This window comes from Zootoca vivipara, chromosome 7, assembly GCF_965207765.1.
Source record: "Zootoca vivipara chromosome 7, rZooViv2.hap1.1, whole genome shotgun sequence".
In the NCBI taxonomy this organism is placed as follows: Eukaryota; Metazoa; Chordata; class Lepidosauria; order Squamata; family Lacertidae; genus Zootoca; species Zootoca vivipara.
The window spans coordinates 73579569-73595033 of record NC_142590.1 but is presented as its reverse complement, the minus strand read 5'-3'; the positions used below and the strand labels follow the sequence as shown (position 1 = coordinate 73595033).

At 44.2% G+C, this 15465-nt stretch overlaps 1 protein-coding gene across 1 annotated transcript; it reads right to left on the bottom strand.

Annotated features, from left to right (window-relative positions):
* Positions 1–6188: 6188 nt before the first annotated feature.
* Positions 6189–14543, bottom strand: TP53TG5 (TP53 target 5). The gene is made up of 5 exons (XM_035122145.2): positions 14475–14543; positions 12441–12509; positions 11751–11890; positions 7407–7719; positions 6189–6200 (listed from the first exon to the last, which is right to left on the bottom strand). Exons 1-5 carry the CDS (start codon positions 14541–14543, stop codon positions 6189–6191), a joined length of 603 nt encoding a protein of 200 aa, XP_034978036.2.
* Between the last annotated feature and the right edge of the window lie 922 nt (positions 14544–15465).

The following is a 15465-nucleotide window of genomic DNA, read 5'->3' as shown; positions in this document are numbered from 1 at the left end:
TACAAAGTGAAAAGTTTCACTGGCCGATTTTTGCAGATCAAGCTGCTTAAAGACACAAGAGCATGCTAGGCTATTGTGATGTTTGTTCCATTTTTCCTTGCCAGCTGGCAGCCCTATTCTGAGGGTGTTTTGCATAAGGTGCTTAAAATCACACTTGAGCTTCTTCGGTGCTATTTCTGTCCCAAGTGAGTGATGCTGATGTAGGAGAGAAATCAATTGTACATTCTGGTCCAAGCAATCACATTGGACAAGGCAGCTATACAGCAAGCACTGTAGCTTCTCATGTGTAAATACCCTAAAATGCCGGACAGTTTTGAAAGTGTTGTTGGAGACTTGGGACATTTTTGTCCCATTCATTTATTGATGAATAGCTTACACTTTGAGCTTGGTTGTCTACCGTGTTTCCCCTTTTTTAATACGTACTCATAAAGTAAGCCAGGGCAGCAATTTTAAGCATTTGAGAAATATAAGACATACCCCGAAAATAAGACATACCCCCCTGCCTGCCAGCTCGGGGCCTGGAACCAGCTGCTGCAGCGTGGAACGCTCAGCAGCGGCTGGCAAAGCAAGGAAGCAGAGCGCGGAGATACGTATTAGCTGTAGCGCGGAAATGAGCTGTTCCTGGCTCAGCTGTAGCGCGCGCCTAGCTAAGTCAGCCGTGAGGAGGGAAAATGGCGTTTAAAAACGCCGTTTGAAGTGATTTCAGCCTGCCACCCCGCCGCCCAGAACCGGCTGCTGCAGCGCAGAGCGCTCAGCAGCGCCCGGGTGGAGCGCCCAGCAGCGCAGACGGGAGCGTCCACCGGCGCGGACGGAGTGCTCAGCAGCGCCAGGCGCTGCAAAGCTCCGCACTCACCCCATCCGCCCGACGGGAAAGCGAAGTGGGGAAGAGAAAAAACCGAAGCGGCTCTTTTTCTCTTCCCCACTCCCCCCCCCCGTCGGGCAGATGAAGCGAGTGCAGAGCTTTGCAGAGCGTGCGTCTCCCGCTCGGGCGCTCGCCTCTCCAAGCAAAGTGGGGAAGAGAAAAAGAGCCGCTTCGGTTTTTTCTCTTTTTCTCTTCCCCACTTCGCTTTCCCGTCGGGCGGATGGGGTGAGTGCGGAGCTTTGCAGAGCGCGCGCCTCCCGCTCGGGCTCTCGCCTCTCCAAGCGAAGTGGGGAAGAGAAAAATCAAGTGTGGAAGATCCTCTGTTAATGGTAGAAAATGGGTGGATTTCTTGCCTTTTCCAGTCCTAGAATGCTATGCTTAATATTAATTATGCAAAGCAGTAATATGTATGCAATCATGTGTATGCAAATACCTTTAATTAACATAACTTGCTCAATTGGCATATTTTCTTCTTAACCAAATATTTGAGTATTAGGAGAATTTACAGTTCTTTTGGCAGAGGGTGGTGGAATGGCTGGATGAAATGCATGCATGGGTGGTAATAGGAGAACAAAGATGAAGGGCACAAAGGTGGACCAGGAGGCTAGGAAGAGCCACCCAACCTTACTGCCCTAAGAAGTGTAGCCTTCTGGAGATAAGTGCTCCAATGCAGAAATTTATTGTGGGTGCAGGCTCTCCCATGGGTTAGCATGTTCTCTTGAGCGCATTGATCTTTTCTCTCTACTGAAATTAGTGGAGCATCCTATGCTTATTCGAGTTCTCTGTGTGCATCACATCTCCAGGCTGTGGCTCAGTTGCAAAGCATCTGCTTTGCATGCAGAAGGTCCCAGGTACAATCCCCAGAATCTCCAGGTAGGACTGGGAGAGACTTCCCACCTGAAATCCTGCAGAAGAGCCACTGCCAATCAGTGTAAACAACACTGAGCTAGATTGACAATCGTCTGACTAGGTCTAAGGCAGCTTCTTATGGTCTGGATGGGTATTTTTGGATATTCTCTATAAGAACTAGACACACGTTTTAGAAAAAAGCTAAATTATGCACCTGATGCCATACATACTTCTGTCCATGCATAACTGATGATGGTGATGATGGAGTCATATTTATAGTGGATCACAAACTGGATGTGCCAGAAAGTGTCATGTGTGATTGCACTACTAGAACACCAAGCCTTAAGACATCCCCTGAAAATAAGACACCGTGTGTTTTTTTGAGGAAAAAAAGTTATAAGACGGTGTCTTAAAAAAGGGGAAACACGGTAGTAAGCACTCAGATGTGTAAAGGAGTATCAGTTCCTCAGGACAAATGGAGTTACAGAATCCCACAGCTCCGTCTCAAATGGTGACTGCAAAACTCAAACTTGAGGCTCTTTGGCAACTACCAAGTGCTTTTTCAGCCCCTGATTGAGACCTGGCTTGTATGCCCAGTAGTCACCAGCCACCAGTGCTAATTGAAGAAAACACATTCCAACCATCAAAGCTCATTGAGCAGCTCCTTGAGCTGAGCGCCAACTTTATTATTATTTTATTTATTGCATTTATACCCCACCATTCTTCCAATAAGTTCCAAGTGGCATTGATGCTTTTCCCTCTCTAAATTTTAGCCTTACAAAAACCCTGTGAGGTTGCTTAGGCTAAGAGATTATGAATGGCCCAAGATCGCCTAGTGGGCTTCATACCCAAGCAGGATTTTAACTCTGATGTCCCAGTTCCCAATCCAACACTCTAACCACTATGCCACACTACATCATCAACTGACAATAAACAACTTAGGACATGGCTGTCTGAAGGACCACCTTCTTCCGTACAAGCCTGCCTGCACAAATTTCAAGATCTTCGGGAGAGGCTTTTTCTCTCTGTCCTGCCAACTTCTGGAAGAGTATTTGTTAGGGACTTAGAAAGGAGTGATCTAGTTCTGACAACAAGGCTGACCTGTTTTATTTGTTTCTGCTGGTGTTTTTAACCTGAATGATCTGGTTTTCTACCTGTTTGTAATGTACACAGTTTTGCTTTTTTTTAAACCGTGCACATATGCAATTACAGATAATAACAGATGCACACTGCATTTTATAGAACTGTTTTAGATTGGATTGGATTGCTTACTAATAAACATTAGTAAGCAAAGAAGCTAAATAAAAGGTGGCAATATTTTTACTTGGCATACTACAATTGTATGTTGCAAAGGATTATTGCCATCTGCTGGCTTTTTTATTGTAGTCCACCAAGAAATCCAGTTACTTTTTTCTCTATTGATTTGCGGGGGTGGGTGGTGAACAGGGTTACAAGGTATACAGCAGGGTTGGGGAACCTGTGCCCCCCCCCAAGACTGCAACTTCCATCAGCTCTAGCCAGCATGGCCAATGGTGAGGGATGATGGGAGTTTTAGTCAAGCATCATCAGGGGAGTGACAGTTTTCCTACCCCTATTATCTAGTCATCTCAGAATTAGTTCTATAATTGCTGCTCCCAGGTTAAAAACATCAGGTATCAGGTAATGGGAAAGATCTGCGTCTGAGACCTTGGGAAACAGCTGCCAGCCAAAGTAGACAATACCGGGCTGGAGGGACCTAAAGCTGAGTTGTAGCAACAGCATCACTGGTATCCTCTTACAGCCCCCAACCATCCTCTTAATTAAGCATTTCCTATCAGCCCACATTACCATGGAATGAATATAAAGAAACTCCAGGGGTTTCTCCACATCTGGAGTCCCCAGCCATGGAACTGCTGGGCACCACAGCACCCTCAGATGCACCTTGGCACCCTCCAAGGTCCCTGACGCTCCTATTTTCTATTTTTAAGAAACAAGCATTGAGGCTTTTTCTGATTTTGTGGAGAGCTGCTTGGTTGAGAAGGGATTACCAGTCTCACCCCACTCCCCGATGGATGGAATTGTAGGTTTTCTCCCTCTTTTTTGGGGGGGGGGGTAGATGTCTGAGCATTGCCAGTTTTTCTTCTGTGAAATGTGTATTTTGTGGTGCCCTTTGATTTCCAAATGTTCCTCTGAGCATGAAAACATAGCCGACCCTTACTCCACACCATACAAGTGCTCACAGTTACTAGGATTTTGCTGTGTTTGTCTTGCCATTGGCAGGCTAGTTGAAGCCTTCATCATTTGGACCCTTTGTCATTTGCGTTTGCTGTTGTATATTTATCTCTATTGAATGTGCAGTACAGTGTTTTAACTGATGCTCCAGCTATATAACTCTTTGAGGAGGCTTCGCAGCTCCTGATTACAATATCCAGGGATGACACACTGTCCCCTCCCCTCTTATTGTCTTTGTCCTCTCCTTTTCACCTTCATTACTCAGTTCCATCCTTTCTATTTAAAAGAGTGAGACCCAACAGAGTACATGGAATGCATGATAAATGAGGAGGTGGTGATATGTATTGTGTGGGGTCTGGAAAGAAGGTTGTGAAAGAGACTGCGAAATCTGACTCAGAGTTAGACTGAGGTGACATCCCGAGTTGCTCGGAGCTGCTAGGCAAAGAGCGACATGTACGGTACATTTAAAAATGAATAAATGCTTTTCTTAGGCATCTGGTTGGCCACTGTAAGAATGGGATGCTGGTTGCGGATAAGACATTGATCCAGCAGAATTTTATTTATGTTCTTGATACATTTGCAGATAGAACTTGCTTTCCTAGGGAATCAGATGAAAAGAACAGAGGGGATTTCAAAGATTTCTTTGATGTCAAATACAGTAACTACAGCCACAAAGTTTTCTGAGAAAACTGAAAATTTCTGTTGCGTTCCTGATTTCTAGGGACTAAATTAATTCACTTTGCTACAAGTGAGGTCCTTTGCTATGGCTGTGAATAAGAAGTGTTGACTAAGGTGAACTACTGGTAGCCTCTAGTTCAGTGTTTCCCAAACTTGGGTCTCCAGCTGTTTTGGGACTACAATTCCCACCATCCCTAGCTATCAGAGCCCGTGGTCAGGGATGATGGGAATTGTAGTCCACAAAACAGCTGGAGACCCAAGTTTGGGAAACACTGCTCCAGTCTCTTGCAAGACGAATGTGATTTAGAGCAGAAGTCTTAGATCTTTCTCCTTACATACCTCCTCTTAACACTGATGTGTTGGTGGGGTACATGGGTGGCATAGAGAACGTCATACTAATACTAGTCTTCAGATACCGAGACAAATCATACTTTTCCACCAGTTTGAGACTGAGATCCCATTGCTGATCCAAACAAAACTCCTGTTACCTGAATCTCTCTTAAGTATTTCACATGGCTTCATGCCAGTGTGAGTAATGTGTGCAGTAGGCTGCTTCACCCTTGGGTGGGCCTTAGTGGGCAGTATTGGACAGCTACATCAGAATACATCAGATTTCTGGGTCTAGCCACCATTTTAATTTTCCCACAATGCCCCTGAAATAGTACATTGCTCTGGAGCATTGTGGGGGAAATTTAAATGGTGGCTTAGCCCAGCCATCTGCTGCTCTCAAAGCATTGTCAGTGATGGGACCTGCTGAGGTGCTTGGGTGTTACTAGCTGCCCAAAAGAAGCTGGGCGCTGATGCCTGCCCAGACTCTGTCTAAGTTGTGCTTCCTTTTGAGTCATCCTCTGATTATATGGATGTTCTATATAGTTCCAACACCACAGACCTCTTGTGGAAGCCATTCAAAGTGTGAACAAAGGCAGGGCTTTTATCAATATAGCAAAGAACTGTGGTTCCTTTGTGGATCTAAGGCATGGCTGTACAGTTATTCATTCTAGTGACATCATAACTACAGTGAGGGTGATTTCAAAATGTATTATATTGGCTGCTATTTCCCCTTTCAAATCCCCCTCTCCCCGCCGCTTTCTTCTTTAGTCATGTCTGGAGATAATCAGAGGCCTTCTCTTTACAAATATGTAATGATAGGTCTCCTCTACTTGCAATGCAATGACAGTCCTTCCTGGAACACTATCAAGCCCCCTGGAGTTTTGAGTCTGTTCACACTAATTTCTTCTGTGTATGGAAGTCTCCCCAGGAGCAACCATGGGCAACTGTTGTTCCAACCAGATCCGTAGAAGCTGTATTTCTCCATATTTCTCCATGAGACAGGGAAAGTTGTCAATCTGCAGTTTTCATGTTTGCAAATGAAATGCATCTGCTTCCTTTCCTCATTGCTTCTCCCTGCTTCTGGCACATTGGCACATACAATCACACACACGTTTATTTCAAGCCAGAGACAAGTTTTGTGTTTGAAGGATGCTCAATATCCCCTTTATTGCAGGAATATGAATCAACACGCAATAGATCTATGTCTTCAAGGCTCCTCTCACTATCTTCAGAACCTCTGAAATGTGCATCATTCCAGTCAGTCCCGGCTCTTAAAAGACAAGATGCATCAAGGATTTTCAAATGTAAGAACTCCCAACTTAGTATTCCAAAATACTACTATTACTTCTGTGTTATTGTTATTATTACTATTTATTACTACTGCTGCTTAAGAGGTTTTGGCCTCTTGGGATCTTCCGTTCCACTTTGGAAATCAAAATAGACTAAACCCGCTTCCTAGGCCTTGCCAGATGCTCATTCCGCCCTGCTTGGCCTATAAAATGCCCTAATTATCAAGTTACTACCTTACAGCAAGGCAATCCACCCAAGCCTTTCCATTTATCCCATGCTAAATAAATTGCAGGAATAAATAAATTGTGGAAAGTCTAAAGTGCAGTTGGGGGCTCCCTTAGATGGTGTCTGCAAGAAAAATCTTGCTTCCTATTGCCAATGTCATTTCAGAAATCTGTTTACTGGAAATGACCACAAACTCACAGCTCAGGGAGATAGCTAGTGGATTTCCTGCCTGGGCTTGTGACCTAAACTTTCATGAACTTGATTTATCAAGAGTAGTGGAGGAGAGGGGATTGTGAGCTGGTATTCCCCCCCCCTGGTCACTTCTGCTCTGGCATCATCTGCCAGAGCAGTTGGTTAATGGGCAGATTCACCTTGCTCTGGCCACTGAATGAGGAGATGCTGAACCTTGCAAGTTTGTGACAGTTTAGCACAGTGAAAGTCAGAGGATGAGGAGAATTATGAAGCAAAGGCTAGATACATATCTCCTTTTCTTTGATCATATTTCTACTTCAGGCCAGCAGTTTAAACTGTAATGCTTCTTTGCAAGATTGTTTTGATACTTAATTAGAGGCTAAAAGTTGCATTTTAGCTGACTGAGGATACTTTGTTAAAGCTCACATAGGATAAGCCTAGGGAGTCAGAAGTAAGTCCCACTGGGCTCAATGGAGTTCCCAGGAAACTATGAATGGAATGGAAGCTTCTAACACTACAGCAGTGGCTAACTGCTGTTAATTAGCCTAAATTCTGTGCTGAATTATACCCACTTGCCTAAACTACTGCCTACAGTTTCTGGATCCATGCAGCAGATCTGTTCAGGGCAAAGCAGGACTGCATCTGGGTTTAGATCTGGTATTTAGGAGAGACCCGATTGCATACACTCAATTGACCCAGAGGCAAAACCCCACAAATTTTATCTCTTCCCACCTCCCTGGCAAAAACAATTGCAGTTTTGATTGCTTACTGGATGCCGCTTCTGAGACTCTGAATAAGGGATGGTGACGACATGCTCCAGAGTCTCACTACATGATCGTGTGCAGCACGGCTTGACCCATCTCAAATTCGATGGTCTACAGAGCACTCTGCGCGCAGGCATGTGAATCCGCTGGGGCAGGCCTTTCAAGGAGAGCGCCTCATACAGGTCTGAAGAAGCCGCTTCTGGAGATGACGATTTAGGCTCAGCTACCTTGTCTAGAGCAACTTCCTCAACTTCCATGGCTAGCTCATCAATCACACTGACATTAGGTGCTGGAGGTTCCTCAGAGGGGATCCACACCCTGTCACATGAGCGGGATGGAAGCATTGTTATGGATTTTCATTGTTTTAGTTTTTTCTTCCATATACAGCCATACCTTGGTTTTTGAACAGCTTAGTTCACAAACAACTTGGAACTCAAACGCTGCAAACCCAGAAGTAGGTGTTCTGGTTTGAGAACTTTGTCTCAGAAGCCGAACTTCTGGTGCGGCTTCCGATTGGCTGTAGGACGCTCCTAATCCACTCCCCCTCCCTTTAGAATTAAACAAATAGTTTAATATTTAAACTATTTTAAATTTGTGCACGGGGAGCAATTTTGGCCTTTCCCATTCATACCAGGAGACATTCCCTTTTGTGTTTCTCCCTGCCTTATAGTTTGTTGATTTTGTCATGCCAGTGAAATACTGGCATGTGCACCTTGTTCTGTTTGGTTTTGGGTTTTGTTTTGTTTTTTAAAAAATCCCCGTCCAAGAAGTGTGGAAATGTATACAGATAGGTAATGGTAAATTTGCTTGTGCAGTTTTCTAGTTTTGTACAAACCTGAGGGATGAAAAGAAAAGAATAGTTTTTCCTTTCAGGGCACGCTGGAAATAATAAATAAATAAAAGCACTTAGGAAGTAGTGGGCAAGGAAGAGGGGAGCTGCAGAAAGCAGCAGTTGATCCACCCACCCAAAAACATCAAAACAAATACGGTATTTTTCGTTCCATAAGACACACTTTTTTCCTCCTAAAAAGTAAGAGGGAATGTCTGTGCGTCTTATGGAGCGAATGCATGGTCCCTGGAGCCGAATTTTAAGAAAAAGAAAGAGCTAAAGGCTAACAAGAGGGAAAGAGAAAGGAAGCCGCTCAGCAGCTGATTGCAAGAGATCTGGGAGGGAGATAAGACAGCAAGTTCCCTTCCCGGCCCCTCCCAGCCCCTTGCTTTAGGCCTCAATTGTTGTCTGCAGAGGGAGACATGTGACTGGCTGATTAGATTATCTGTCTGGAAAATGTAGAAATGCAGAGAAGCTAGAGAAGCTGCAGAACTGTGATTTGAACCCCATAAAACAGGATTTTTTCCCTTTGCAAGGAAACTCAGCAACTTTGAGCTGGTCCTAAAAAATGGAGCTTTCCCCCTTTGCAAAAAAAGCTGCACAACTGTGAGCTGACCCCTCCCCCCCCCAAACGGGGCTTTTCCCATTTGCAAAAAAAGCTGTACAACTTTGAGCTGATCCTTAAAAAAATGGAGCTTTCCCCCTTTTCAAAAGAAGCTTCCTCAAATATTTAATGGGGGGCAAAGGCACCTAGGCCTCTAGGAGTTGGCTGCTATGCCTAGGACAATTCAAGAAAGCAAAATATTTTTTTTATTGTTTTCCTACTCTAAAAACTAGGTGCGTCCTATGGAGCGAAAAAATATGGTGCCGTTAATCTGTGACCTTGAGAGGAATTTGGAACCCAATTTTCCCCAACATTGAATTATTCCATATCCCAATATCAGGTAAATCAAGGGGATGATCATCGAATTGACAGATGACACCAAACTGAGAGGGGTAGCTAATGCCGCAGAAGACAAAATCATGATTCAAGATTACCTTGACAGATTGGAGAACGGGGCCAAAACTAACAACAATAATTTCAATAGAGACAAATGTCAGGTTTTGCACTCAGGCAGGAATAACTAGCTGCACAAATATAAGATGGGGGACACCTGGCTTGTTTGTAGTACATGTGAAAATGATCTAGGGGTCTTAGTAGATCACAAGCCTAACGTGAGTCAACAGCAGCAAAAAAAGAGCTAATGTTATTCTAGGCTGCATCAACAGAAGTATAGTGTCCAGATCAAGGGAAGTAATAGTACCACTTTATTCTGCCTTGATCAGACACCACACCTGGAGTATTGTGCCCAGTTCTGGGTGCCATAGTTTAAGAAGGATATGGAGAAGCTGGAACGTGTGCAGAGAAGGGCAACCAAGATGATCAAAGGTCTGGAAACCAAGCCTTATGAGAAATGGTTGAAGGAGCTGGAAAAGAGGAGACTGAGAGGAGATATCATAGCCACCTTCCAATATAAAAATGCCTGCCACATGGAAGATGGAGCAACCTTGTTTTCTCCTGCTCCAGAGCCAATGGATTCAAGTTAGAAGAAAAGAGATTCCAGCTCAACATCAGGAAAAACTTTCTGACTGTAAGAGCTGTTTGGCAGTGGAATGAACTCCTTTGGGAGGTGGTGGATTCTCCTTTCTTGAAGGTTTTTAAGCAGAGGTTCAATGGCCACCTGTCATGGATGCTTTAGATGAGATTCTTGCATTGCAGAGGGTTGGACTGGATGACCCTTGGGACCCTGTCAGTGAAGCTCAGATGCTGACAGGAGAAGAAGAAGCAGGCATAGAGAGAGAGAACACTTTAAAGCAGAAGGCAGAGAGGAGGGTGAGAGCAGCTGTAATCTGAGCTGTGAACAAAGGGGAGACGAAAGACAGGGCCAGAGTGACAGGCTGCTCCAATAGTGAGTCAGATGTTGGAATGCAGGAAGCATTCTCTCCCAAATCTCGTAGGACAGAGGTCGGCAACCTCCGGCCCATGGGCTGGATACGGCCCACAGAGGCTGTTTATCCGGCCCATGGGCTGCCCGTGAACCGAGCCGCCAGCTCGGCGAGTCCCCCATGTGCTGTGCTAAACTGGCACAGCGCAGCGCGGGGACTTGCCGAGCAGCGCCGGAAATGGCACCTGCGCAGATGCCAGAAATCATGTCTGTGCATGCCCAGACGCTGAAAATCGCTTCTGCGCAGGTGCGATTTCCGGCATCTGTGCAGCCGCAGAAGCAATTTCCAGCACTGTGGACATGCAGAGACGCCATTTCCGGCGTCGTGCTGCGCCCGTCCGGCCCACAGACAACATCAGTGGGAATGATCCGGCCCATGGCCAGATAACCTTGCCGATGCCTGTCATAGGATCTCAAAAGTGGCCGAGATACCGAAAGAGAAGGTGGGGGCTTCTGTGCTGGGGGAGGGGGAGGAGCTGAGTCCGGGCAACTCCATCTTCTGGGGAGGACCATGAGTAGAGGAGCTCCATCCGAGTTTGTTGTTTTAGCAATAAATCTGAAATAATTAACAGCCAGAGTCATCTCGCGTTTGTGGGAGAGACCAAGCCATAACAGACCCCTTCCAGTTCTAGGATTCTATGATCATATATGCAGATATGCAGATGACACAACCTTGATGGCAGAAAGCGAGGAGGAATTAAAGAACCTTTTAATGAGGGTGAAAGAGGAGAGCGCAAAATATGGTCTGAAGCTCAACATCAAAAAAACCAAGATCATGGCCACTGGTCCCATCACCTCCTGGCAAATAGAAGGGGAAGAAATGGAGGCAGTGAGAGATTTTACTTTCTTGGGCTCCTTGATCACTGCAGATGGTGACAGCAGTCACGAAATTAAAAGACGCCTGCTTCTTGGGAGAAAAGCAATGACAAACCTAGACAGCATCTTAAAAAGCAGAGACATCACCTTGCCGACAAAGGTCCGTATAGTTAAAGCTATGGTTTTCCCAGTAGTGATGTATGGAAGTGAGAGTTGGACCATAAAGAAGGCTGATCGCCGAAGAATTGATGCTTTTGAATTATGGTGCTGGAGGAGACTCTTGAGAGTCCCATGGACTGCAAGAAGATCAAACCTATCCATTCTTAAGGAAATCAGCCCTGAGTGCTCCCTGGAAGGACGGATCGTGAAGCTGAGGCTCCAATACTTTGGCCACCTCATGAGAAGAGAAGAATCCTTGGAAAAGACCCTGATGTTGGGAAAGATTGAGGGCACTAGGAGAAGGGGACGACAGAGGACAAGATGGTTGGACAGTGTTCTCGAAGCTACGAACATGAGTTTGACCAAACTGCGGGAGGCAGTGCAAGACAGGAGTGCCTGGCGTGCTATGGTCCATGGGGTCACGAAGAGTCGGACACGACTAAACGACTAAACAACAACAATGATCATATAGTCACACACACTTTCAGAGGGCCCTGTTTGTTGTATTCTAGCAAAATAATCATATGTATGCACACAGATCCCTACCTATGGTCACTTACCCAGAGCAGGAAGGGCCTGAATCCGCAGCACCTGAATCCACAGCTAACATCTTCCTGTACTTGTGCGCTAATTCACAAAGCCACTCGATTCTGCGGTTTGGACTCTTGAGCATTTTGAGGAGAACCAGTTTCTTCATTATCTGTGCAGGTACAGAAAATAAAGAGATCACACAACATCTGAAGAGGCTGCCAAAGAATGAGCCCAGCCTGCTTCATTATTAGTATTATCTTGAGACTATTGTAGTTAACTGTTTACTTGTGTGAGGTCAACAGGAAAAAGACAGAAATATTTTTTAAAATGAAATTCATTTTTAAAATTTTGTTTCAATACGATATTATACACACATGCAATTATTACAGCAGGCTCCAAAATGCCTAAGGTTTTTAAGTTTAATTTTATGTTTGCTTTTGGCCTAGTTCTTTCAGGCTGGGTGCACTGGGGAGCTACATGTTAATATAATATGTTGGTTGCCTCAGATCATCTCTGTGTTGGGTGTGTGTGTGTGTGTGTGTGTGTGCTACTTTCTTCTTGGGTTAGCATTCCATCCCTGACAAAAAAAAAATATTGTACCAGTCTTTAAACCGGTAAACATGATGGGACTTTTGACAAGGAAGTTGTATCTCCCCAAATGATGCTAGCCCAGCTTTAGGCTTTAAACCTTGCAACAGGCAAACAGAATGGCATCTTACCCTCCTTAGGTGGCTCCTTACGTGTATCAAATTGCTTGTCTGAGATGCTCCACTCTCCACATCATTGATCTGAGAAAGACAGAGCAAAGTTATGGGGACAACAAAAGACGCCTTGTCCTCAATGCACTTCGTTTGTGGCACTTTGTCTGCTTCATCAAGAGGAAATACCGTATTTTTCCATCTATAAGACGCCCCCTATTTTTGGGGACTCCGATTTAAGAAAATGGGGGAAGATGTATCCGTGCATATATAAGATGCCCCCTAATTTTTGACATTATTTTTAAGGGGGGGAACCTAGTCTTATACATGGAAAAATACGGTAAATGCAAGTGGTCATTGAACTATATACCCTTAGGATAAAGTCCAATTGGTCAAAAATTGGGCTGGGTGGCAGTTTTAAAAATAATGCTATAATGTGGCATTGACTACTGTGGTGGGTGAATAAGCTAGACAGTGTGTAACAGGTCTCTTTTTACTGATGCTTGGACCCTACTATTGTGGGATTTTGGGGGGGAGGGGTAGGGGTACCACAAAACTTGGCCCCACGCCATCTGCTGTGCACTCACTGCCGTCCTTGTGAAATGCCTGAAGTGGGGAACCAGCAATATCAAAAAGCAAGTCTCTGGTTCATTCAGGACTTTCAGAGATTTTAGTATGTTAATCTTCATGTGTTGCATTATTCCATAAAACTTTTCATATTGTAATTGTTTCTGGCCATCGTGTTGCTTTTGATATGGCTGAGACATATTCCAAAACAGAGGGGTTTGAAGTGGGGAACCAGCTCAACTTGCGGAGGAGCCTGCATGACTTGGACTCCTGAGTCAGCCACGTCCTACTAGCCACTAACAGAGCCTACCCTTTGAATTGCAGTGTTTTTATAACTTTGTTATAAAGAGCAAGAAGCAAATATTACATAGAATGCATGAGTCGCTCAGAAGGAGCAGCCTATTTATATAACTGTTAAATCATGTCTAGAGCCATTATTATTTAGGGATGGAGAGACTGCAAATGAGAAAACAAAGATGGCCAAAGGGCAAGATCATATACAGTGGTGCCTCACTTAATGAATGCCCTGCTTAACAAAATTTCCGCTTAACGAAATGTTTTTTCTAGAGGAGGTTGCCTCGCTAGACGAATTCGTTTTACGAAAAATTCGTCTAGCGAATCGCGGTTTCCCATAGGAATGCATTGAAATTCAATTAATGCGTTCCTATGGGCAAAAATAATTTAAAAAAAATTAAATGCATTCCTATGGGATTCGCTAGACAAAGTTTTCATTATAAGAAAAGACCCGTGGAACGAATTAAATTCGTCTAGCGAGGCACCACTGTACAGTACATGGGCCTGCTGAGTGCCTTAGAACTACGCATGAGTCTCCACCATGTGATTCAGATCACAGATCCTCCAAGTGCCCCTATATTCTAAGGACATCCCTGATTTAGAGAAGCTGTCCTGGTTTCTGATTTGATTCCAAAATGTCCCACTTTTCCTTCGGACGTCCCTATTTTCATTGGAGAAATGTTGGAGGGTATGGAGTTATCGAACCCTCAAGTTGTTTGAAAGCAATCCTTTATAGGGAAGGGTTTTTTTAAAAAAAGTTTAATGTTTTATTATGTTTTTATATATGCTGGAAGCTGCCCATAGTGGATGGGACGACCCAGTAAAATGTGTGGGGTATAAATAGTAACGTTATCATTATGGAATGGAACGTCCCTATTTTCATCTGAGAAATGTTGGAGGGTATGAGATCGTTGGTGGGATGTGTGTCATGTGAGTTAGCCCCTCTCCAACATGGAAGGCCTGAAGGGGGAAAGCCTGGCAAATGCGTGGTCTAATTAACAAATAATTAAATAATTAGGCTTGTGGGCTGAAGGTTCCCCACCACTGAGGCAGACACTTCCTGTGGCTGGAAGGCATGGAAATGGGTCCGATGGGGGGGGGGGACATAAACAGCAGGGGTAGGGCTAGTGTTCATATCCCGCTGCCTCTCTCCATGCAATCTGAACTGCATAAAGGCTGTGTAAATATTATCACCTTCTGAGCCTCCAGCGTGCTCCCAGCACTGGTGTTTAAAGCCATGTACATACATATGACGTTAGTCATACGGCATCTAGCACAGAACATTAGAATTGCTGCAACAGGCCTGTATAAATCATTAAGTGGTCCACCAAAGACCTCCAGCAATTTTCAAGTTGTCTATGCAGCAGGGAGGTGGGTGGGAACCACTTCAATAATCTAATTTGCTTCATTGTGATTGTCTGTTAGTTTTTAATAGATCTCATTTATCTGTCTGTCTGTCTATTAATTCTTTTAATGATAGTTCCCCTCAATTTTGTAACTGCTCTTATTTTTTCTGTAAGCTGCCTTGAGTCCTTGTCAAGGAAAAAGGCAAGGTAGTAGTAGTAGAAGAAGAGGAGGAGGAGGAGGAGGAAAAGAGGAAGAACTACAACTTCTTGAGAAACAGTCCTGTTTAATGTGATTGTTATTCTAGTAACTGTTGTTTTTAACTGCTTTCTGTTCTCTTTCTATGTGTGAGAGGGGAATGGCTGCTGAGAGAGGCTTCTCAGGATCCTGCTGAGGACAGTGTTGTGTCAGTGTGATCTGTCTGAAGTGAAACAGACAGAGGGAGAACCCTAAATCTGTGCAGGAGCTCTCTGTAAAGAACGAAGAGAATACTGCTGAGGTGAAAGCAAAACCTTTCCTAAGAAACTGTAAGGCCCGAGTGACGTGCAAGTTTCAATGCAGTTTTGTTTATAGGTCTAAGTAAGAAGACTACAATTCAAGTGAGAACGTACCCATGTTTGAATAAGCATGAGATTTTAAATATATTCATCTCAGTTATATGTTTATGAAAATAAAGATTTTTTGAATATAGTCTGGACAATGTATAGTCTTTACAAAAAAAGGCTATCACTCACCTAGAAGAGTTATTTAGCTTCCTTGCTGTAAGCTACTCTGTTACTTTGCATATCATCAAAATTTAATTTATATACATAATGCTGCAGGCTGGGGGTGTCTTGTTTTT